The sequence below is a fragment of the Lonchura striata genome, chromosome 26, assembly GCF_046129695.1.
Source record: "Lonchura striata isolate bLonStr1 chromosome 26, bLonStr1.mat, whole genome shotgun sequence".
In the NCBI taxonomy this organism is placed as follows: domain Eukaryota; kingdom Metazoa; phylum Chordata; class Aves; order Passeriformes; family Estrildidae; genus Lonchura; species Lonchura striata.
Window position 1 is genome coordinate 359971 of NC_134628.1, and position 23154 is coordinate 383124.

General features: G+C 59.5%; 3 protein-coding genes across 3 annotated transcripts; all 3 read right to left on the reverse strand.

Moving 5' to 3' along the window:
- Positions 1-230: 230 nt before the first annotated feature.
- CEP85 (centrosomal protein 85) lies at positions 231-10873 on the reverse strand. The gene is made up of 13 exons (XM_031506797.2): positions 10816-10873; positions 10131-10274; positions 7512-8185; positions 6740-6873; positions 5841-5958; positions 5339-5524; positions 4858-5010; positions 4613-4767; positions 4294-4414; positions 3808-3858; positions 3615-3722; positions 2630-2858; positions 231-2353 (listed from the first exon to the last, which is right to left on the reverse strand). The coding sequence occupies exons 1-13, from the start codon at positions 10868-10870 to the stop codon at positions 2190-2192; spliced, it is 2292 nt and encodes a 763-aa protein (XP_031362657.1). The 5' UTR covers positions 10871-10873; the 3' UTR covers positions 231-2189.
- A 1854-nt stretch (positions 10874-12727) lies between these two features.
- On the reverse strand, positions 12728-19155 carry CNKSR1 (connector enhancer of kinase suppressor of Ras 1). Its single transcript, XM_077788473.1, is given in 21 exon segments — positions 12728-12971; positions 13045-13226; positions 13743-13833; positions 13908-13972; positions 14166-14239; positions 14333-14404; positions 14723-14796; positions 14874-15046; positions 15139-15169; positions 15339-15482; positions 15557-15710; positions 16151-16236; positions 16381-16500; positions 16755-16823; positions 17176-17286; positions 17288-17608; positions 17684-17725; positions 17879-17963; positions 18039-18229; positions 18523-18680; positions 19110-19155. Coding segments are annotated over 21 exon segments (2493 nt in total). The 3' UTR covers positions 12728-12767.
- Positions 19156-21470: 2315 nt separating this feature from the next.
- ZNF593 (zinc finger protein 593) lies at positions 21471-22701 on the reverse strand. Its single transcript, XM_021534988.3, has 3 exons — positions 22479-22701; positions 22034-22096; positions 21471-21927 (listed from the first exon to the last, which is right to left on the reverse strand). The coding sequence occupies exons 1-3, from the start codon at positions 22673-22675 to the stop codon at positions 21786-21788; spliced, it is 402 nt and encodes a 133-aa protein (XP_021390663.1). The 5' UTR covers positions 22676-22701; the 3' UTR covers positions 21471-21785.
- Between the last annotated feature and the right edge of the window lie 453 nt (positions 22702-23154).

The window sequence follows — 23154 nt, forward strand, 5'->3', positions numbered from 1 at the left end:
ATGGGCACCGGGGAGCGCCGGCACCGCTCCCACCGGGCACCGGCACCGGCCCGATGGGCACCGGCCCGATGGGCACCGGGGAGCACCGGCACCGCTCCCACCGGGCACCGGCACCGCTCCCACCGGGCACCGGCAGCAGCCCCCGGCCCCGAGCCACCGCCCCTGCCGGGAGAGGCACCGGCAGCAGCCCCGGAGCTCCTCGCTCCCCAGCCGGGAGAGCCTGGCACGAGTGGGTCAGAGCAGCTTTATTTGATATTCCAAGTACTCGATACAAACAAGCGCCGAGACAGAGGCTGGTACAAACACACCGAGCCCAGCGGGACCGGGCACAACACGGGAGCGGGGGGACGGGGAGGAAACACTCTCTGTCCCCCTGGCCTGGGGTGTTGTGTAGCTGAGGGCACAAGGTTTCCCCCGCAGCAGCAGCAGACAGCACACGGGATCACCCTCTGGCCAGGAGGATGAGGACAGGACATGTGCCCACCGAGGGACACAGGAGCTGGGCAGCCCAGCCCAGCTGCTGAGGTGGTTTCAGCCACAGTAATCTCAGAATCACCTCTGCAGGGGCAGAGGGCAAACCTGTCCCCTCACAGCACCCATGAACGAGATGTTGCACCCCCAAAGCAAAGGGGAGAAGGAGATGGTGCCCAAACCCCCTAAGAACCTGCAGGAGCCAGCAGAGCTCCTGGCAGTCAGGACAAACAGCTTTAAAAACAGCCCTGGAAATGTGCTTTGCTCAGTACACAGCACCAGCAGCCTGGGGACAGACACAGCCAGGAGCAGAACACCAGGGAGAGCCGGACAGACAGACAGACAGACACTGCTGCATGCTCCCCGTGTGGCACAAACCAACCAGTTCCTGGCCACCATCCCCCATGGTAGCCAAACACCGAGAACAGAACAGATTTGGTCTTAAAATTTTAACACAAAGGAATAACAAAAGCATTTCTGCCAAACCTGGGGCTCACAGCCCCAGTGTGAACCAAGAGCAGCCAAACAAAACAAATGTCAGCAGGACTTTTCCTTGCCACAACTTGGTATCTTGCTCTTAACTCAAGGTGAAAACCCAAGTTGCACCCTCAGACTCAGTACTGTAAAGCTGTCACTGGGGTTAGGGAGGGTGGTGGCACAGTGAAACTGCTCCTTCCATGATCCATTTAGAAATCCCATTACTTGCAGAGGAGAAGAAAGGAGGGACAGGGCTGTGACAAGGGCCAAGTGGCCACTGCCCTGCAGGAAGAGCTCCCTGTGCCACCCCCTCCACATCAGGACCTGTATGGCTTTCTCCCAGTAAAGCAGAGGTGTGTCCCCAGGGCACAGAGGCTCTGGCAGGGGCCACAGACACTTGGAGCTCCCCAGGATTGTTTGTGATGGCTCTGAAAGGCTGTGAGAGGGAAGAGCAGCCCCTCACCTGCCAATGGATGCATTAGGCACGGAGCAGAGTGGGGGCAGAGGGTTCTTCCAGCTCATTAAGGCACTTCAGCATCAATCCTCTGCAGTCTGAATCACTGCCCACTCCCAGTGCTGTTTCAGGGGGACAAAAGGCTTAAGGCTTCTGGGGTAACAGTGCCCAGGGGGATCATTTCCAGGGTCTTTTAGTGTTGCTTTATTCCTCAACTCATGCTGGCTGCTGAGACACTGGTTGCATTACCTGAGGAAAGCAGGTCCTGCTCCAGCAATCCAAGGCAGTAGCACCTCGATGTAAATGCCAGGAGTGGAACTGGCACACCTGCCTGCCTGTGGAATCCAGGTTTCCCACAAACACTCTGACAACCCTCTGGTCCCACAGGACCTGCACAGGGAGGTTATCAGCAAGACCAGGGCATAGATTTCCTTTTAGCCATTATTTTAACCGTCACACTTGCATGTTCAGCATTTGACATGCCCGGAAGGCAAGTCAGAATCCATCTCCCAGCAGCAGAGACCACAGCAGCTCCAGCAAACACAGCATAAAACACAATCCACAAGATCAAAGCTACTGCGAAGCCTGACACCGAAGCCCTGAATTATCCCAGTCAGCAGCTGAACACTTCTGGCAACAATCCCCCCGATTCCTCACAGATCAGATAAGTCACACATCCTGTACCCGAGCAGAGGGATGGTAAAGTGCTGAATAGGTTTAGGGTTGTAGGAGCACAAACTCCTGAGAGTTTCAAGTCTTCATTCCCTGTCTTACTTTGGGAGTTTCTTTACTGGGTGATGCAGTTGTCTCCCATGTCCTGAGCGTATCTGTCAGATATTGCAGTCCTCAAGTCCTCCACCTCTTTGTGAAGCTGTTTTACCTCCACCAGTTTCTTGGCCAGTCCATCAGGGCTGAGCAGGTCATCCTTCTCCTTCACAGGGTGCTGCACAGCTGTGAGGTCAGAGAAGGGAGTTTCCTCACATGCAGTTCTCAGCAAGGATCACACACATTTGCAAATCAGCCAGAAAAACCAACTCACATTTGCAAAAGAGGTTCTACTTAACATTCAGCTATTACAACATGCACCTTTGAAACAAACCAACCACAGAAAGAGCATTCAGAAGCCCAGGAAGAGACTTTCCATGCTCTACGTGAGTTATTTAATTCTGCCACAGCACAGGAACAGAAGGGTTTGTCCTGCCATCGCTCAGAAGGAAATGTACTTACAGTGAATGCCCAGGAGCAGAGAGAGGTTGGGGTCCTTGCCCTGAGCCCTCTGGGTGACAATGCTGTAGACAGACTGCAAGTCCTGCAGGCAGCTGGCCAGCTCGCCGTGCAGCTGCTGGGCCAGGCGGGCGGTGTCAGCAGGCAGGGGCTGGGCTGTCAGCTGGGCCTGCCGGAGCCGCTCCTGCAGCGTCAGGTTCTTCTCGATCAGCTCCTGGTTCTGCACGGACAGCTGGACACACGGACAGGCGCGTCAGCGGCGGCGCTGCCGCGCTGCACGCGCCTGCTCGGGGCAGGGAGCAGGAGGGTGTGGGTCTCAGATTCAGGCAAAGAGAGAAACGGAGAGTTTCTAGCCAGGCAGAAGCCTGGGAAAGAGCTGGAGAAGAATGTAAATAATTCTCGATCTCTCTTGTTATTCACATTGTTTATAGTGAAGTTCTATCACTGTATATCAAGCACTTTGCACCAAAGTGGGTTGTTTTCACTTCAGGACCTCACGAAGCTCTGTATAAAAGAGCAGTATATTTTGAATAAACCAGAGTTTTATTCTCACAGCCTTCTGATCAGAGTCTCTTCATTCCTGTCCTGCCTCAACAGCGACAGGAGGGCAGGAGCTGTTTGCATCCAGCCATGGCCACAGCAGCCAAAGTCACTGCCACATGGCCCCGTGAAGCTGCATGCTCCTGCCCCAGTGCAGTACAAGTTCCTGCAGGTGCTGCACCCCAGCAGTGCTCCTGCTTGCCTCGAGGGCCGAGGCTGTGCTTGGACTCCTGTGCTGCTGCCCTCAGCCTCCTCCATCCCATCCCCATGAAGCTCCCAAGGCACAACCTGCTTCTCCTGCTTCTCAGCAGAGCACAGCTCCTCTCACAGCCCTGACAGGAGAACTGACTAGCAGGAAGCAGGAGAGATTGAGCTGCTGACTAAATTCAGGGCCTTGCTCAAAGGCAATCCATTTTTCCTTCAGTGCTACACCCAAACACCCCCTGACCTCTTTCACAGCAGCCCGGAGCTGCTGCAGAGCATTTTCCCTTCTCATCGCCTCCTCTTTCAGAGCTTGGCTTGTCCCCTCTTCCTGGGCCACCTGTTCTTGCAGGTTCTGGAACAGACCACGGGAGCACAGTAAGCCTAACTCATTTCACAGCATGTTCTCAAATCCCGGGTCCCTCCCCATCGCCTCTCACCTTGACTTGCAAGGATAACTGCTCCATCTTCTTCTGCTTTTTGTCCACAATCTGGAATTAAAAGCAGAGGCATCAGAAGTGGCCACCCAGATCCAGTAATAACACCAGGAATTCTCCTGCAGTAGGACAGCATCTCCTCTCCTTCTCCCTCCTGTCCATTTACTCATTTACTGCTTTAATCACATATGCTCTTAGGAGTGGACTTGGATAAAAGGCACCATTAGATTTATCAGCTAAAACCAGACATTGTATTCTTGTGGTTTTCCTCTTCCCTCTTCTGCATTCTACAGCTTCTCCCCAGCATTACTGGAGAAGTGTGTGGTTATCACATCAAGAACAGCTTTTGGAACCCCCCTGCAGTCTGGAATTCCAGGAACTGCTGCTTCAGTGCAGTTGTGTCTTTCAAAGTCCCCGATTTCATCCGAGTGCCTGGTGTGACTCAGTGGAAGGAGAAAAGTGTGATTCCTGACTGGGATGGCCCCTCACCTTCCTGAGGCAGTCACACTCCTTCTTCAGAGAGTCATGCTCCATTTTCTGCCTCTCCCCATCCTGGGCAGGGGGTCCTCTCTCTGCATTCTTTGCATACTGCTGCAACTTTTCCTGCAAGCTGCAATTGGCAGAACACCATGAGGAAAAAACAGTTTCATTTACCATCTCTCCCTTACTTTAAGGAGGGAAACAATTAATTTCAAATGTCAGCATTGCCCTGTTTCAGTCCCAGCCCACCACCTGCCAGGGCTGTGCATCACCCTCCTGGTGCAGCACCTCCTGCAGTGCCCAGATGAAGCTGATCCCTCCTTCCTACCCGTGCACAGTGGACAGAAGCTCCATCTCCTTGTGCTTTTGGGTTTCCAGCTGCAGCTCTTGCTCCCTGAAAGCAGCCTGGACATCTCCAAGCTCTGTTTCCAGTGTCAGCACTGTTTCCTGCAGGGCAGTGGTCTTCAGTTCAGATTCCTTCAGCTGCAACAAAAGGGGAGTAGATGTAACTACAGAAAAGTCACCTGAGCAAGTATGCGAAGAGCCAGCATTGCAGCTCAGAGGAAGTTTTACCTTCTGACTCTGCTTCTGGTGCTCCTCAAGGGTTGGAAGATCAGCCAGGTATCGTTCCAGGGTCTCAATTCTCTGCTGTCTCTCTCTGTTTTGTTCAGCTTCCTTCTGGCATTTCTTTTTAAGGTTATTAATGTGTTTGTCTCTTCCCTTTACCTGCAGGGACAGTTACAGACAAGTTCAGTTTATTTAATTTCTTATTTATTCTTCAGTCTTCTGTAAGCCCACTCATTTAGTTTTTTGCACACCACACAATGCTAAAATACAAGATCCCCTTATAATTTCTGCTCATTTAGCTAAAGGCAGGCATTTTTGTTTGGTTAAAAGAAGAGGCACTGAAGTGCTTCTAACTGCAGGAGGAAAGGCTTTTGCCTGTAAACCATAGTCTACAACGAGATAAGAAAACACCTGCAGTTACAGACCACCACGGAAAAGTTTCACCTCAGCACTACACTGACAAGAAAGCACACTTTCAGGATCATACCCTTTCCTCCTGTTTCTTCAACTCCTCTGCATGTTTCTGCACCGTCTCCTTCAGGGACTCCCGGACCAGCTTCACATCCACCTCTGCAGCAGCCAGCTTCCTCTCCAGCTCAATGTTCTCCTTGCTGAGGGACTCTGTCTTCTCTGTGAACTGTGCTCGCAGGAAGGTGTTCTCCCGCTGCAGCTCCTGCAGGCACAGACAGCCCCTGAGTTTGGGGGGTACAAACTGTCCAGGGCTGTGTCCTCATCCTTCCCAATCCCCAAACATCCCTCAGCCTCAGCTGCAACACTCTGAAACGGCACCTGGCAGTGCTGCCAGGTGTTGGCATCACCAGCACAGCTTTAATCCAGCCAAAGGAAATCTCAGGGGGCACAGAGGTGATGGTAACTCCACACAAGGGATAATTTATCGTTTGACTCTGCACAGTCCTGCTCAACAAACACCTCAGCAGCAGCCTGGGCCATTGGATTCAGCAGCTGTTTCTCACTGGCACCTGCTGTACCTGCATCCTCAGCATGTAGATGTCTCCATAGGAGGCTGGGCAGCCCAGCAGGGCGCTGTGAACCTGCAGCTCACTCTCCCGGACCTTCTGCTCCAGCTGGGAAATGTGCTGCCTCTGTCTGCAACAAAACAGGCAATTCACTGTTCCCAAACATAGAGAGCAGCAGCACAACACCAACACACAGGGACAAGCAGAGCAGAAACAACGCTGCCACTCAGGGCTCACCTGTAGGGAAATAAAGGTGAACACTTGGACCGTTTTTACAATTCTTACTAACTTTTCTTCCCTTCCCTCACTTCAAAACCCTTCCCCTAACCATGATTACAGATAAAACACACAAGCCTTGCATGTTTTGGAGGATCCAGCTTGACTCTGGAGCTTAACAGTGAAATGAACACACAACAGATGACTCAATATAAGGAAGAAAATGTATTTACAGTCCATGTGTTGAAGGTACTTCTCATTAGGACTTACTTTTTCAAAAAGCTTCTGCACCACTAACCTGCGATAAATATTGTTTGTCAGTCTCAAGTCACAAAGACCAAATTTAAAATAAAGGTTTCAAAAAGCACACAAAGTCCTTAAGCAAAAGAAGCAGTTATTTTGACATTCCAGATAATCGTGATGCGAGCAGAAATTTTTATCCCCTATAAAACACTGAAAACCATAACTAAAATTAATTTATTTGAGCCCTTCAGGATCATTGTCCTAATTCCAAGAAGGAAAGAAGAGATCAGGTTGTTCTCTAAAATCTTTATATTGTTCTTTGCAACAAAACAAGATCAACTGCGCAAAAGGGACTTTGAGAAATGAGCCTTCCTTGGTATTTCCCAAACCTTTCCTTTCCAAGTGGAGAGGGACTGGAGTCTTTAAACCACATGACAGTATCAAAGCCTCACCTGTCAATGAGGAGCTCTTTCTCCTTGAGCAGGTTTTCATTGGAGTTCAGGATATTGATCCACTGAGCTGGGTCAGGTGCAGGCAGGGATGGGGAATACATGGAGGAATGGGGGCAGGCGCCTCCATTTTGTAACTGCAAGAGGAGACAAGACAAGGAGGGAGAGGTCTGTGCCCCACAGGGGTGGTTGCAACACTGCTGCAGCTATTTTGCACACTGTGTGCTCATCTGCATGCCAGGGCAGGGCTATTTCAGTCTCTGTTGATGTCCAAGAACAAGAAACTTTGCCCAAGCACAACTGGAGATTAACAAATAATTTTAGATCACTGTGCTAGCACGCTGGAAACAATTTGTCTCCATGAGGGTACAGCTGGTGGAAGGGGGTAAACAAACCATTTCCACCTCATAAACTGCAGTTAGTTTCATGCATTTTTTTCAAAAAAGCCTTTCTTAACCCTTGATACAGAATAAAGCCATTCCAGACACTGCTTTAAACTTCTTGGCATGCTTTTTCTTCCCAGTTTCTATCAGGCAGGGTATTTCAGCTCTTGATCTGGCAGGAGGAGCAGCCCTGTAACATAACCCAGGGCTGCTCCGCACACGCAGCGTGTCAAACGATACCTGTGACACCACAAGCTGCAAAAACACACCATTAGGAGACTTCTGCTGCCACTCGGGGAGAAGGAGGAGACATTTTCCCCCTGGATATGGGACACAGCTCCTGACTACAGAGACAGGAAGGGTTTCAAACTCGCACAGTCACAGCTGCCTACCTGCATCTGCTCCACCTGCAGCCGCACTTTGTCCAGCTGCTGCTTCCAGGCACTGAGCTCGCAGGCTCCCTGGTGGGGGTGCAGCGTGCAGCCCTCCTGCACCCACACCCGGCCCGGGGGAGCTGCTCCAGGTTTGGAATAGAAAGTGCTGGCCTGGAGTCCCGCTGGCACCAGCCTGCTGCCGCCGGGCCACGGCCCATCCCGGGGCTCGCAGCCCCCGTTGGCCCCCGGCGCCTGTTTGCTCTCTGGCAGCACCTTGTAATGGTCCTTGCCCGCCTCAGAGCTTGGGCTGAGCTTCTGGCACCTGTGCAGAGGGTCGGCGCACAGGCTGTCCAGGAAGAGAGACTGGTTAAGGGTCTGCTCGATGGCGGGGGTGTCAAACTTCCAGGCGCCCTCCGTCCTGGCGTGCTCGCAGCCCCTGTCCCCCGCAGCCCTGCCGAGGCGCAGCAGCTCCCTGGGTGGCACCTGAGAGGACGTCCCGGCGCTCAGGTCCCCGTTCCTGGCGAGCCCCGGGCGGTCAGGGGCAGAGCCTGGCCCCGCAGAGCTCTGGGAACAGCCCTGGTCCAGCTTGGAGGGCGAGGCGCCCAGCGTGGAAGGCATAACGTGGGCTGTCGGAATGGTCACCTGGGTTTTGATGGGGTGGAATGAGGAACCGCTACTGGAATTGCAGAAGTCTGGGGGAAGAAGAAGAGTGATCATCTAATTACAGTCCTGAAAATGCAATCCTCCATTGAGCTTTCCAAAATGATTTTAAAACCAGTTCCTTTCCCACTGAACATGTCCTCCTGAGCAGCAGCATGACTCAGGCACTTGTGTTCCCCCTCGCTACAAGTTTCAGGAACCTGCTGACCTTATCCTACCACCACAGGAAGAATCCGAGTTTAATCCCTATTTTTAATCCTAGTTTTTAAGCTACTCTAGTATAATCTTGACTCAATCTTTCTCTAGGTTTAGAAATCAAGTCCTTGATACTGAATAAAAAGGCTGAAACTTACTGATCTGAACACTGAGCCCGTGATCCTGCTCTGCCCGTCCCGCAGCTCAGCGACTCTGGAGCGTGAGCAGAGCTAACAGGAGCCTTCCCTGAGCCCATGATGAGCCTCCAACATCGCTGACCCCGAGGATCTGACCTTCCAGCTTCTCCAGGACACCTCAGCAAGAGCCTGTCCCAGAGCTGGAGCAATGGCTCTCACCTACGGCCACAGGAAGCGAGACAGAGCTCCCGTCCTGCCAGCGGGGCACCAAACCTGGCTGCAGGAACTCGGGGTTATTCTTAGCAACTCTCAGATTTCCATACAGCAACAGCAAGGGCTGAGAAAGGCAATCAGCAAAGTGCCCGTTCCCACTCCTTGTCCCGAGACGTTCTGTGTCGCAGGAACTCCAGGTTTCTCCCAGGAACACACACTTGATTTCCTCATGGCTTTGGCCAAAGGCCCGTCCCCACGTGATGCTCCAACAAGTCACCCTCCCACCTGTTTGTACCCTCCAAGCACTGCTACAACAGTGAATAAACACCACCAGCTGAGTACAGCCCAAATCAGACCCTGCAAAGACCAAAATCACGCCACAGGACAAATGTCACAACAAAGGCACTCAATGCTTTCATCACAAATGAGCAGTGAGGGCAGGAAATCGCTCAGCCACAGCTTGGCTGTGCCTGGGGACTCCAGAGAACACCCTGCTACTGGGCAGCTGCAAGCACCTTCACCTTGGCAGAGGGAAGAGACAGCAGCATTTCCTTTTACAGTCCCTAAATTTATCCCCTGGTGTCACTGTCAGGGACCAGAGTTCCCCGAGCAGCACATCACGTGGGGGTGCTGCAATCAGTTCCTGGAGTGTGCTGAGGGTCCTCACAACAACATTTCTGACTAATGTACTGAGCTCAGCGTGCCTCAGCAGCAGCCAGGGCTGCAGGTCACCCTCGGCTCCCACAACACTGCTGGGACATCACCCGTGCCCAGAGGGGTCATTTCCCAAAGGAAATCATCTCCCCTGCCCCCAGCTGCCAAATGGCTGTTTTGTTATCCTGATGGAACACTTAAACACCTGCTCGTGTAATATTTCTAGCAATCCTTCCAACAGCCAGACCTGCTAAAGCCTCCATTTCACTGGCACCTCACTGAGATCTACAGCTCATTCCAAAGGCTCCCTGGAACACAGGGATGTGTGAAGTGCTTTAGGGAACACCACAAAGTCCCTCACTACTGAAAAAATAATCAATAAAGGTGAAAAAAACAGGTGGAAAGGATTGCTGGGACCAGAAATTTCACAGAGTGCCTCAGTTGAAGGTCAGGCTGCAGAGTTCTCAGCTCTAACACTGAAGAGCCAAACACTTCTGCATAAAGGTAACTACAAATTATTTCCTTAAAAAAAAAAAAAAATTAGGAAAGCACTCAACAGACTTGCTGATAAACCTCTCACTGAACAACAAGACTCAGCAAGTCACCAAGGTGGCTTTTAGTCAGTTAAAAGCCCTGCAGAGGGACAATAACCAAGCTCAGGGAAACAGCCAGCACCCTCCTCACTCGGTTACACTCCAGACATCTGGGTTTGAAACGGCTGCAGACACAGTGGCAAGCTGTGCCCTGCAGGTTCCTGTGACCCAGCAGTGCCCATCACCTTCGGTGCTGTCCGAGCAGGAGGTGCCGATGCCGCCGTCCCCGCTCTCGGCCACGCTGGGACAGCGGCTCAGGGACCCCAGGGACACCATCGGTGTCTTCCACTCACTCTCCAGGAACCTGCTCTTCTGGCAGCTGCTGGGCTCTGCAGAGGAAAAACAGGGATATTTGTGCTGTAATTAAGCCACATGTAATTACCAGCGCCTCCAAACCCCAAGCTGGTCCTTGCTTCGCTCCCTGTGTTCCTGTTAAAAAAAAAATCTTTCACAAAAGAAAATGGCAGGAAGCACAGGGAAGTGAAATAACATCAACAGGAGGCTGAAAAACAATCTTGGTAAGGGAGTCAGACTGCAGGAGCTGTAAATTATATTCCCATTGATTAGTTTGGTCATGTTACATCCAGCTGGTGCTCTGACTAAAAAGAGCAGCAGCACAGCAAAACTGGGCAAGTTAAAGAGGTATTTCTGCATTTACTCTAAAGAACTCTCCCAGATTCATCAGCTACCAGCTCAGGGGAGAAAGTCCTTATCAAATGACTGCTGAAAAAGCAGGCAAGGGTAGAAAATAAAGACTTTTTTTAACAAAAAAGCTTGTGGCAGAGAATCTTCTGAGGGCCACATGTCTCCTCAGAGAAAGTGAAATAGGATCTGACAGCAGCAGGGCTTTGGAGAAAGGACTGTCCTTACCTGATGGATTTTTCTGCAGGAACCTCAGGTCTGGATCTTTCTCAGGAGCAGCCATCTTATCTATCTAGAGAACTGGATAAATGAATACAAATCTTACTTTAAGTGAGTATAATCCACACCCCGTCCCCCCTAACCAAGCAAAGGGTACACACAGAGCAGCTACTCATCAGAGTAACACAGCATTTAATATTTAATTAGCGTCTTCTCCCAATAATATCTGGTTTTTCCCTGCAGCAACACTTAAAAAACCCAAAAAACAAACCCTTGTAGATTTTTTTTATGCCTGAGAAAGGAGAATTCCTGTTTGCACCATTCTCCAGGTATTCAGCAGCACCTTCCAGCTGTTATCCCCAAGGAGGGTATTTACAGAGCAGTACCTGCAGGCTGAATCTGTGTCTACAGAGACTAAAAATTTCTCTTTAAAACTCTTCACTCCCAACCAGATCATTTCTGCCCTCTGTAGAGGTCATTGAGCAACTACACGAGGAAAAAAGTCCTTCAAAAATCAGCCTTTCTGTGCCATGAATAGCAACCTTTATCTGCCCAGAGTTTTGGGTTAATTTATCTTTTCTCTGAGTGCTTCAGACAGTGAATTTCCTCTCTCTGATAATGCAGGTGCAATTTACATCGACACAGTGGAAATTCAAGGCCGCTACCAAGCCACACTCAATCCCCACTCAGCAGCTGTTATGGATTTTTGTTAAACTGATTCAAGGAGCTCAGAGACATCAATTCCTAGAAAACATTCATAATTCATACACACAGACATTACAACCTAGCAGAAACACTGGGAATACAACACCTTAATGAAGCAGAAACAGCGTTTTACCCAGCAAAGAAACGAATCACTCCCGCACCAACGCAGCGCTTGTTATGGTTAATTGAGGTGAGTTCATTTAGCAGCCAGGCCTGATTTTGGGTGGAGGCCCGGTCCGTGAGGGGACAGAGCCTGAGGGTCCCCGGGGGCTGGGGGCCACAGGGAGCGGAGGGATGGGGCTCTGACGGGCTGCAGGGTGCGGGCACGGCGGCACTGCCGGGACCGGTGCCGGTACCAGTGGCAATGCCGTGTGGGGCGGGTTCCCGGTGGCGCTGCCGGTACCTAGTGCCGGTGCCCAGGGGCAATGCCGGTGCCCGTTGCCGGTACCGCTGGCAGTGCCGTGTGGGGCCGGGCTCTGTCCCTCACCTGCCGCCGCCGCCGCCGCGCCTCTCCCGCCACCCCCGCGCGCCGCGACCGTTACCTCCGCCGCCGGGGGGCGGGGCACAGCGCGCGGGGCGTGGCTTCCCGGCGCCTCAGCCAATCGGCAACTCCGGCCACGCCCCCGGGGGCGCCTCATTGGCTCGCCTGAACGCTGTCCCCGCCCCCGCCGCGGCGGGGCGAGAGTGGCCGCGGGCGGCCCCCGTAGTGCGGGCGCTGAGGGGAATCCGCGCGGGGCGATGGCGGAGCCCGCCCGGAGAGCGACGGACGGGGGGAAACCGCCTCAGGCTGCACTCCAGAGGGATTTCTTCATGGAAAAAGTGGTCAGGCACTGGCACAGGCTGCCCGAGGCGGTGGTTGGGTCACCGTCCCTGGGAGTGGGCAAGAACACGCGGATGTGGCGGCAGTGCCAGGGTTACAGCTGGACGCCGTCACCTCCGAGGTCTCTTCCAGCGTAAACAACCCCAGGATTTGATGATTTCAGCGCCAAGCAAAAGCACGGCACGACCGGGCCTTGTCAGCACCTTTATTTACAGCAGGAGGGCCGGCTGGCAGCACCGGGCAGGGAATGAAAATCCCCTTTTCCTGCAGCCAAGGCCAGGAACACTTAAGACTCGTCACTTAAAAATTAAGGAGCCGGATCCCCTGCGGGGTGCGGGCTGAGCCTTCCAAAAGATGCCATGTTGAGGAACACAGGACTGCGCAAAGCGTGCCCCGAGTCCTGCGGGCAGCGCCCCACGCCGGGCCCGGGCGGGTGTCAGGGCTCCGCCGCCTCTCCGTGCGGGCTGTGCCGCTCTCCAGCAGCGCCCTGCTGCTGGCCCTGGCCCTGCTGCCCTGCCCAGCCCTCCCGCAGCTCCTGGTACAGCTCCTGGTGCTCCTCCTTCCAGCGCCTGAAGGTGTCCGAGGTGAGCGCGGCCTCTCCCAGCAGCTGCTCCAGCGCCTGCAGCTCCGCCAGCTTCGCCTGCCCGGAGCAACGCGGGTTTGCGGGGGCAGCCGCGGGCGGGGGGCTTGGGGAGGGGGCTGCGGGGCCGCACCTTGAGCGTGCTCTGCAGGGCCCGCACGGCGTGCACCCTCTCGTTGATGTGCGGGTTCCTGTTGCGCCGCAGGAAGGACTTTCGGCACTGCTCCTGCGTCAGGGCCCGCCGCTGCCCCATCAGGGACACCCCGCCCTGCCTCAGGCACCGCGCCAGGCTCTCCAGGTCCTCCCCGGCGGGCTCTGGGCGAGGACAGGGGGCACTGGAGCACGAGGGCAGCCCCGAGACCCCGCGGGGCTCCCCCGTGCATGGCCCTGCCACAAAGGCGTGGGATCGTGCAGTGGTTCGGCTCGGAAGGGACCTTAAAGATCATCTTGTTCCACCTCTGCCATGGCAGGGACATCTCCCACTGTCCCAGGGTGCTCCAAGCTCCATCCAACCCGGCCTTGGGCACTGCCAAGGATCCAGGGCAGCCACAGCTGCTCTGGGCACCCTGTGCCAGGGCCTGCCCACTCACACAGGGAAAACTGTCCTTCTAAACCAATCTAAACCTACCCTTTTTAGTTTAAATCCATTCCCCCTTGCCCTGTCACTCTGTGTCCTCATTAAAAAAATCCCTCTCCATCTTTCCTGTAGTCTCCTTCACCCCGAGATGGCTCCCACCCAAACTCACCCCAACTCGAGTTACCCCCAGCACGCCCAGGGGCAAAAGGGAGAGACAGGAGATGACAGGGCTCAGATGTCCCCCCTGCACCTACCCATGGGGGAGCAGGGCCGGGGGCTGCCCTGGGGGCTGCTGGCTGGGGAGAGCTGTGCCTTCTCCGCGGGGTTCTGCAGCCTCTTCCTTGGCTGAGGGGGAGATGGGCAGCAGTGAGACAAGGAACTGTCCCTCTGTCCCCAGGGTGTCCCCCAGAGCCACTCACCGAGTCAGATCCGTGCCTGGGGGTCTCATCATCGGGGTCCTCAGCTTCTGTCTCACTGTAGCAGTCTGGAGGCCGTGGGAGCAGACAGAAATTCCCTCCCAGGGCTGGGAACCATCCCAGCCGCCCCTCGGGGAGCGTTTGTCACATTCCCCCAACCCACGGGCCAAGCTGCCAGCGGTGCCACGCCAGGGCTGTGGCACCGGGCACCCCCCATGGGGACCCCCTCCCACCGACCCCAGCCCGGGATGGTCTCATTACCTTCCTCCTTGTCCGGGACTGCCTGGTGGGCCAGCGTGTACTTTGTTTTGGCTGTTACCAGGCGACCCACCCACCTGGGGAGGGAAAGGACGGACAGACAGGGGGACGAGGGTCCTGGCCAGCCCGGGGTGGGGGGGCCAGTGCTGACTTTTGGCTCTGCTACTCACATGCTCAGGTCAGCCAAGGTTTCAGCAGCAAAAACAAAAGGCTTGTATGTCTGGTGGCACAGCTGGAACACGCTGAGGACAAGGGGGGGGCTGCCTGTGCTGCTGTGGTGACACAGGACCAGCCCCGAGCCCCCCTCCAGCCTCCCCATCCCAACCCAGCCCGTCCTCAGCCTCATCCCAGATAACACCAGTGCCACAATGCAGGCCTTGCTCAGAGCGTGGGCACAGGTGCCAGCCCCGTGGGGACCCCAGCAGCCCCGTGGGGACCCCAGCAGCCCCGTGGGGACATGCAGTGGTTCCCAGCAGGACACATCAGCACGTGGCCTTGGGACAGCATCTCCTCCTCTTCCACCGGCAGCTGGGGGTGAAAATGAGACAGACCCCACTCACTATTTCTTCTTCTGCTCCCTCGTGCTCTCCAGGTTGTAGGTGGCCACGTTGATGAGTCCTGCAGCCCTCTCATCCTGCGGGGTCGGGCACAGCCGTGTCGGGCAGCGGGACGTGCCAGCTGCCCAGGCGGGGACGGGCACAGCCCACTCACGTTGGGGTGGTTGTACCAGTAGAGCGTGTGGCCCTTGAGCACACACCAGCAGCGCTTCCACTTCTGGGCCATGAAGCCCACGTGCTCCTTCTTCTTCAGGAGCCACCCATCGCAGTCCACCCGGCCCAGGTCCCGGCACGAGACGCGCCGGCGGCTCAGCCTGGTCGCCACTCCTGCACCGCAGCCCCGGGGGTGTCAGGGCAGGGCAGGGGGCGCAGAGCCCCCCGGGACAGCCCCCAGCCCAACCTGGCAGGGCTCTGCTCACCTTTTGGTCTGCGTCCCGTGCTCGGGCTGCCCTGGGTGGGGAGACAGATGAGATTTTAGTGACAGCACAGGGGGTGAGGGCAGGGTAGCATTTGCTGAGCCTCCCCAGCAGCACCACAGCCCTTAGGGACCCCCAATTCACACACCCACAGCCGGGGCTCAGAGGGGAATCTCTGACACCCCCAGCATGTCAGCTCTCACCTCTTCAGGGCTGGGCTCTGCTCCCCCAGCCCCCGTGGCAGGGGCTGCCCTGGGGCTCAGCTCTGTGGCACAGGGTTCAGTGGCAGCAGGGGTGCTCGGGGGGGTGTCCAGGGGGGTTCCCAGGGGGCTGCCACTGTCCCACACCTCCTCTGCAGCACCTGTGAACAGCGAGCAGGGTACAGCCTCGTACCCTGGGGGGAACTGCTGCGTCCCTGGACACCCTCTGCTCCCATCCTACCCTGTCCAGACGGTCCCGGCAGCTCCTCCACAGCTGCCTGGGGCAGCCTCAGATCCCGCCCGGCCTCTTCCTGCTCCTCGTCAGTGCCGGGATCCGGGACAGAGTCTGGTCCTGAGTCCAAGTCGGCCGCAACGCTGGGAGGAACACGGGACCCCTGAGCCCCCTGAGGTCCCTGATGCACCTCGGGCCGGGGCACCCACGGCTCTCCCCGCCCTGGAACGGGCTGGAGGGGATGCGGTGGCAGCTCCAGCTCAGCTCAGCTCCACCGGCCTCCCCAGCTCGGCTGCTGCCCCGCTGCCGCTGGCTCTCCGCACGCCTTTCCATTCCGGGAGGGGAGAAGGGTCATGTCTAAATATAGTTCCAGCCCCACTAAAACGTTACCAAGTGAATGAATTACAAACTCCCCTTTTTGTCATTCCTCAAGACTCCTGTCAGCTTCCCGGGCTGCTCGCAGGCAGCTGCTGCACTGCTGGCACCTCTCCCCCTAAAAAAGGCCTGGGAAAAGGTCTGGGGGCACCCAAACATCTCCCTGCTGGCCAGACTGGGGGTGTTGGGGTGTCAGGATGGGGCTCACCTCGAGGTCAAGGACACGGGGCTGCCAGGGCTCTCACCACTCCTGGTGCCAGGGGAATCTGCAGCATCCAAAAATGCTCCTGGGGGCTGTGGATGGAGTGTCAGTGCCAGCCCCATCCCACCACGGACCCCAGAGCTTTAGGAATCTCCAGTGTGATGGGAGATGCCCAGCTCTGAGCATCCAGCCCAGAGCGGCACTGGGGCTGGACTGGGAGCACTGGGATCACTCACCTGCTGCCTGGGAGAGGGGGGTGTGCCAGGCAGGTTGAGGGGGATCTTCTTCAGCACCAAAGTCACCTCATTCCCCTTCTCCAGCAGCTTCCTCGCCAGGTTGACAGGAGTCCAGCCCACCTGCAAGTCCTGGGTGAGCTGTGGGCCACTGCCCTGGCCTCACAGATGCTTCATCCCCCAAACCCACCCCAGCCACAGATCCCACATCCCCCAAATCCTCCTGGCAATGTCTCCTGTGTTCCCCAGACCTTTCCCAGCCATGGCTCCTGCTTTTTGCTGCCCATCACTCCTGCACCCCCCAGCTGAGCCCCAGTACTGCCCATGCCCTCCCTGCTGAACCCAGCAGCACCCTCAAGCCCCTGTCCCCGACTCACCACGACCTGCTCGTTGACCTGCACGATCTCATCTCCAGGCAGGATGTGGTCCCCGTGGGCAGCCAGGGCCTGGGCAGAGAGGGGGTGCAGTGGGGTGCCCAGCCCTGCGTTCCCTCCCTCCCTCCCTCCCAAGTTAATCCCACTCAGGATCTCTCCCAGCCAGGGAGAACCAGGGGGGTTAACCATTGGCCTGACTTTGCACAGCACCCCGGAGCTGCTGCTGGGGTCAGGGTGCAGAGGGGGCTCCCCCGTGCCCAGGCTGTGCTCACTCGTGGCATGAGTTGCACGGGCTCAGCCACAGGCACCCCCCCTGCTCCAGGTCTGGGGAGGGCAGATTAGAGCCCTAATGTGGAGCCCACGGATGGGGGGTGTTCCCTGCAGGGCATAAAAGGGGCTGACTGAGGGGCAGCCCCTCACTCACCTCTGGGGTGGTGGCAGACACGAAGTGCAGGCAGGAGCTGGTGGAGGTGATCTCAAAGCCCTGGGGGGGCCAAGATGGGGGTCTGAGCAGGGGGTCCCGAGGCAGAGGGGGCACTGGGGTGGAGGGGACTCACCAGTCGGGCGGTGAGGAGTGACTGGGGGCTCCCCACAAGATCAGAGGGTGCTGTTGGGGTGCCAGGGGATCCTGGGGGGCTGCTCCGTTGGCTGGGGGACAGCGTTGGCGTGTCAGGGGATGTTGGGGGGCTCTGCCGCAGGCCAAGGGGCAGTGTTGGGGTGCTGGGGGACGTCGGGGGGCTGCCCTGTGGGGCGGGGAGCAGCGCCAGCCCCACGCGCTGCAGCACAGCCCGGCGGTCCAGCAGCGCCGGGGGGCTGCAGCCCACGATGCTCTCGCAGATGCCCACGATGTGCTGGCACTGTGGGTACATCGGGGGTGAGGGGGGCCCTGGCAGCCCCCCGGGCCTGCCACCCCCTCCTCACCCAGCACTCACAATCTGCAGGATCCCGCTGCTCCTCTCGGCCGCAGGAAGGTCCTGGGGGACGGGACGTGGGCATGAGCACCATGGCCTGGCTCCATCCCGGATGGGGAACCCCCTGCACCCCATCTCCCCTCACCCCAGTTTTTGCCCCACCTCCAGCTGGAAGAGCCCTGGGGGTCAGGAGAGCAGCCAGCCCCGGGCACTCACCGCCTGCAGCGTCTCTGCCAGCTGGGCACACAGCAGGATGATGTCCCGGCTGGCCGAAAAGTCGTTGAGGGTGGAGAACAGGTACCTGGGGGGAAGACAGAGCTCAGCCCCCGGAGTGGGGGGCACCCAGCACCCAGGGATGCCCTCACCTGCCCCAGACCTGTTGAGCCAGGAGAAGAGTTCCTTGGCAGCCCCGACCAGGTCGATGACTCGGGCCAGGAGGGTGAGGGAAGGCGGCTGGGGGCCATCCCCTGCTGACAGCCCTGCCTGCACCAGGCTCGGGATGCCCTGTGCCAGCTCCTGCAGCCTCTCCGTCAGCGTCCGCAGGCTGGTGCTCGCCAGCCCTGTGTCCTGGGGAGGACAAGGGTGCCAGGGGATGGACGGGCAGGGTGGCATTCAGGGTGCCACCTTCACCCAGCCCAGGGTGTCCCTCCCTCTGCCCAGCTCAGGGTCTCCTCAGAACCCCTCTCTGCTGAGTCCAGGGTGCTCCTGTGTCCCCACCTCCATCCAGAGCAAGGTGACCCCATCGGGCCCCTTCCACCCAGCCCAGGCTGATGACACATGCTCATCCTTCAGCCCAGGCAACCCCCACGTCCCTCTGCTCCTCCCCGGGACCCCGCAGCCCCCGGGCTGCCAGCACTCACCAGGTTCCGGAGCTGCTCCGCGGCCTCCAGCAGCAGCTCCTGGTGTCCCAAGGGCCGCACGCCCAGTGCCTCCAGGACCCCCGCGTCCAGCGCCAGCAGGTCAGGCCCCGCGAGCCCCCAGGCCTCGAAGGGGTACCCCTGCACCGCCGCGTCCAGCCCTGCCACGGACCAGTCCCCCTGGCAGTGTCCCCGCTGCCGGGTGACCCCAGGGGTGACCCCTGGCTGATGGGAGGGTCCCCTCCATGCCACCAGCTCACCGGGCCTCTACCTAAGAGGTGGGACTGGCCAGACCCCTTCCCGCCCGCCATCCAGGGAATGCCCCTCCCGGGGAGGAGAAGAAGGACGGGAAGTACTGCCACCCCCAGCCACATGTCCCCAAGCTGGGGACACCCCACCGCAGAGCCCGGGGACTCACCTCGGAGCCAGGCGGCCGCTTGTGCGGGGCTCCAGGAGCGCACGGGCTCCATGGCGGGGCAGGACCGGAGCGGCGGCGGGGCCGGGGCCGGAGCGGGGCCGGGGCAGCGGCGGGGCCGGGGCCGGGGCCGGAGCGGCGGCGGGGCCGGAGCGGCGGCGGGCGCGGCTCTCACCTGCGCCGGGCGCGGCTCCCACCTGCGCCGGCAGCCGCAGCCCCATTGGCGCTCCCGGGTGCCGCTCAGCGCCGTGCCCGCCCAGCACGGCCCGGGACGGTGCCGTGGGGCGAGGCCGCGGTGAGTCACAGCCCGGACGGTGACACACGGCCGCTGGAAGCCCGGGAAATGACGCCCGGTGTCACCCCGCAGCGACAGCACTTGTGACACCGGTGGGACACCCCCAGTGCCCTGTGGGCGCGAAGTTAGGCCACAGAGACCCCCAGAAGAACACGAGGGAAGCCCCTGCTCAGCCCTGGAGGTTTTGGGGTGTCACGCCAAACCCAAAGCATAACTCACACCCCTTTACAGCTGGGGAAACTGAGGCAGCCCCATACAGGCCTGCAGAGCAGCTCACCCACAGTTAAGCCCAGCCCTTCAGCCCCCCCAAATCCACCCTGGGCTGGCCCTGGCCCCCCCGCCCGGCGTGTCCGCTCCGGGGAGCAGCGGGCGCTGATCGCGGCTGACAGCGGCTGCTCCGCGCCCGCCGGTGCCGCGCCCTGGCCCTGCCCGCGGAGCCCCGCGCTGCCGGGGGGCTCGGGGGGTCCCAGCCCCGCTGCTGCCGCCGCCCCACGGCCCCTTCCCGCTGCTCCTCGTCTCGCCATGATCATCCGCCCCCGACGCCTGACCCCCGGCTACTTCCGTCTGCTGCAGGTAAGGGGCGAGCAGGGCCGGGGGAGCCCCCGGGAGCCCCCCGGGAGCCCCGGCACGCCGCTGCCCGCCAGGCCTGCGGGAGCCCTGCCCGTTCAATGAGGGGCTCCTCGCTGGCAGCCACGATGCTGCCCATGGGGGCCCGCAAGTGCTGCACGGGGCATCCTAAACCCCTCCTGAGATGCCCAGAGGGGCACGAAGCTGCCCCCGTTGCCTTTACATCACCCAGTGTGATGGGGACATTCAGGGCATGGCCTCGGGCCCTTGTCCCCGTGGGGTTTGGGGTACTCCGTGCTCCCCTCTGCTCTCCGTGTCCCCACAGATGCAGCTGGCAGCGGGACGTGGGGCTGAGCCGGGGGGGCGGCTGCTGACCCCCCTGGCCCTGCTGCTGGCGGCCGCCGGGCTCTGCCTGTCCCTCTACAGCGCCCGGAGAATGGCCGACCCCGCCAAGGCCCCCCCGGAGCCGTGAGGAGCGGGCTGGGGGCCGTGGGGACGGTCCCCGGGGCGTGTTGGGGTGCCCCCCGCCAGCCACCCCCCGCCCGAGCGGAGCCGCGGCTGCGGCCACTCTCCGCAGCTGACCTGCGCCACACGCAGCCCTTCCCACCGCCCTGGGGATGGGGACCCGCCTGTCCCCGCCTGTCCCCGCCTGGGGCAGCCGGCGTGGAGAACGGAGAAGCCGCTTCCAGCTCCGGAGCTGCCGGCTAAACCCGGCCCGAGCCACGGGGGGACATCGGGATCCGGCCACCAGAGCAGAGGCTGGACGGACAGAGGGACGGCAGAGCCGGGAGCTGCATCCATCCCCATCCCCCGCGGCAGCAGAGGGGCCTGGGGAGCCCAGCTGGGGACCACAGAGCCCCCCGTCCCCACGGGAACGTGCTGTGGCCACGGCCCCGCAGGAAGGAGGCCAGCGCCGTTAGGTAACGGGCAGGGGGACGTGACCCTGGGCAGGCACATCCCGTGTGTGTCCCCGGCAGGCACATCCCGTGTCCAGGCACATCCCGTGTCCAGGCACATCCCGTGTCCCTGGCCGGTGCATCCCGCTGGGATGGCGGCTGCAGCCTTCCCAGCCCCCGCAGAGCTGCGGGCTCTCCCCCCTTCCCGGGCTCGGGGAGGACAAATCCGGGCAGGCAGCGTGGAAATAAACCCTTCCCTACCCAGCACAGCTGTGTCACTGCTCTGTCTGCCCTTCCCAGCACATTCCCAGGGCCCAGCTTGGCAGGAGGGATGAACTGGGACACGCACTCCGCAGGAATTCGGTGGCATTGTCACTCGGCGTCCCCTCAGGGGCACCAGCACCAGGCAGGGAGGCCCATCACCCCCAGCCCTGCAGGAGCACGAAATCACTTGCAGGAGTTGGCTTGGTGGGACAGGAGCCTCAAAGTGTCCTCACCAAGGGGACACCAGCAGTGCCCTTTCAAGGCCCAAAGCAGCTGCCTGCTGCAAACCCAAGTGCCCGGTGAAGAGACTGCTCAAACTCACATTCCCCACAAACAGCTGCCTGGGCACTCCCTGCCAGGAGGGCAGAGGGGCTTTTACCACCCTGCCAGGCAAGAGCTCCAGGATGAGGCTCCTGGCACGGACACCTCTGGGTAACGGGGAAAAGAACAACACTGAGGTGTCCCCTCCCACTCTGGGGGGACTGTCACCCTCAAACTCAATGCTGCCACACTGTCAGTTGACATATTTTAATGGGTGCATCACTGGAATGACCTCTGACCCAAGGACTGAGCAGAAACTGCTCCAAAAGCAGGCAGACAAGCGTGCAGTCCCACCAGCACTCGGAGAACAAGCAAAGAGTCCCTTTGTGGAGGAGAAGGACACTCAGGGACAGCACCAGGCTTCTCCTCGTCAGTGCCCTGGCCAGGGGGGCAGTGGGAGGAGCAGGGCAGATTTGGCTGGCAGTGCTGGGACACGTTTTTCTCACAAAGCTGAGGACAAAGATGTCCTTACAGAGCCACTCAGCCACTCAGTCCCCCGTCCCCGCGCTCAGCCGGACGTCTCCATCTCGGTGACCTCCTCGAGGGGCTGGGTCTGCACCTCCACCTTCTTCGGGGGGACGTAGGAGCCCATCCCAGCGGCTCGTTCAGCCTCCTCCTGCGTGTAGGGAGCCTCGCGCAGCTGCTTCAGCCTGGGGGCACACAGGGGGCGAAGCTTCCACCTGCGCCTCTGAGCAGAGCCTGCCCAAACTGCCCCTGCCTCACCCCGGGGAATTCGGGGTCTGTGCCTCCCCTTACCTCTTCTTGTGCACCTTGGATCTGAAGTGCTCCTTCATGCTGTTCAGGTCCACGAAGTAGCGCCTGGGGTAGGAAAAGATAGAGGGGTCAGGGGGACCCCGAGACTGAAGGGGGGCTGGGGAGGGTCCTGCCGAGGGGTCAGGGTCCCACCACACCCCTGCACGGGCCTGGGGTCACCCTGAGACCAGGACAAGATACTGCCCCCAGGGTTCGAGCCCTCCGGCCAGGAGAAGGGACTACCCTGGGACCAGGGCAGCCCCTCCGAGGGGACCGGGACCCCCGGGACCTGAACAGCCCCTCCCAGGAACCTCAGGGACAACTCCCGCATCTCCCCTGGGAACCAGGGATCCCCCGGAGCAGGACAAGCCCATGCCAACGTTGAAGCCGTCCCCCCGAGCCCCCGGGATGTCCCCGGGATGTCCCCGGGATGCCCCGCCGCACGCACGCGCAGTGCAGGCAGTAGAACTGGGCGCAGCCCGGCAGGTCGGGGTCGATCTCCTGCCGCAGCAGCCGCGCGGCGTTCTCGGGCTTCAGGTCCGCGTGGATCTCGTCCAGGTCTCTCCGGCGCCGCTTCGTTTTCAGCTGCCGGGCGAGCGAGTGCGCCCGGTGCGCCCCGGTGCGCCGCCCGTTCCGCGGCGACATGGCGGCCGCACGCCTCGCCGGCCCGCACTGCGCAGGCGCGGGAGCTCCGGGCCACGCCCACACCGCGGCGCGCCCCGCCCACAGCCGGCGCGCGCGAGCCCACGGCCACGCCCACCCGCGTAGGCCACGCCCATGTCGGGCAGGCCACGCCCCCTCACCGGTGTCCCCGGTCCCGGCACGGTCCGGGATGGTCCCGGGATGGTCCCGGCACGGTCCCGGGATAATCCCGGGATGGTCCTGGCACGGTCACAGCACGGTCCGGGATGGTCCCGGGATGGTCCGGGATGGTCCCGGGATGGTCCCGGGATGGTCCTGGCACGGTCACAGCACGGTCCGGGATGGTCCCGGGATGGTTCGGGATGGTCCTGGATGGTGCCGGGATGGTCCTGGCACGGTCACAGCACGGTCCGGGATGGTCCCGGGATGGTCCGGGATGGTCCCGGGATGGTCCTGGCACGGTCACGGCACGGTCCGGGATG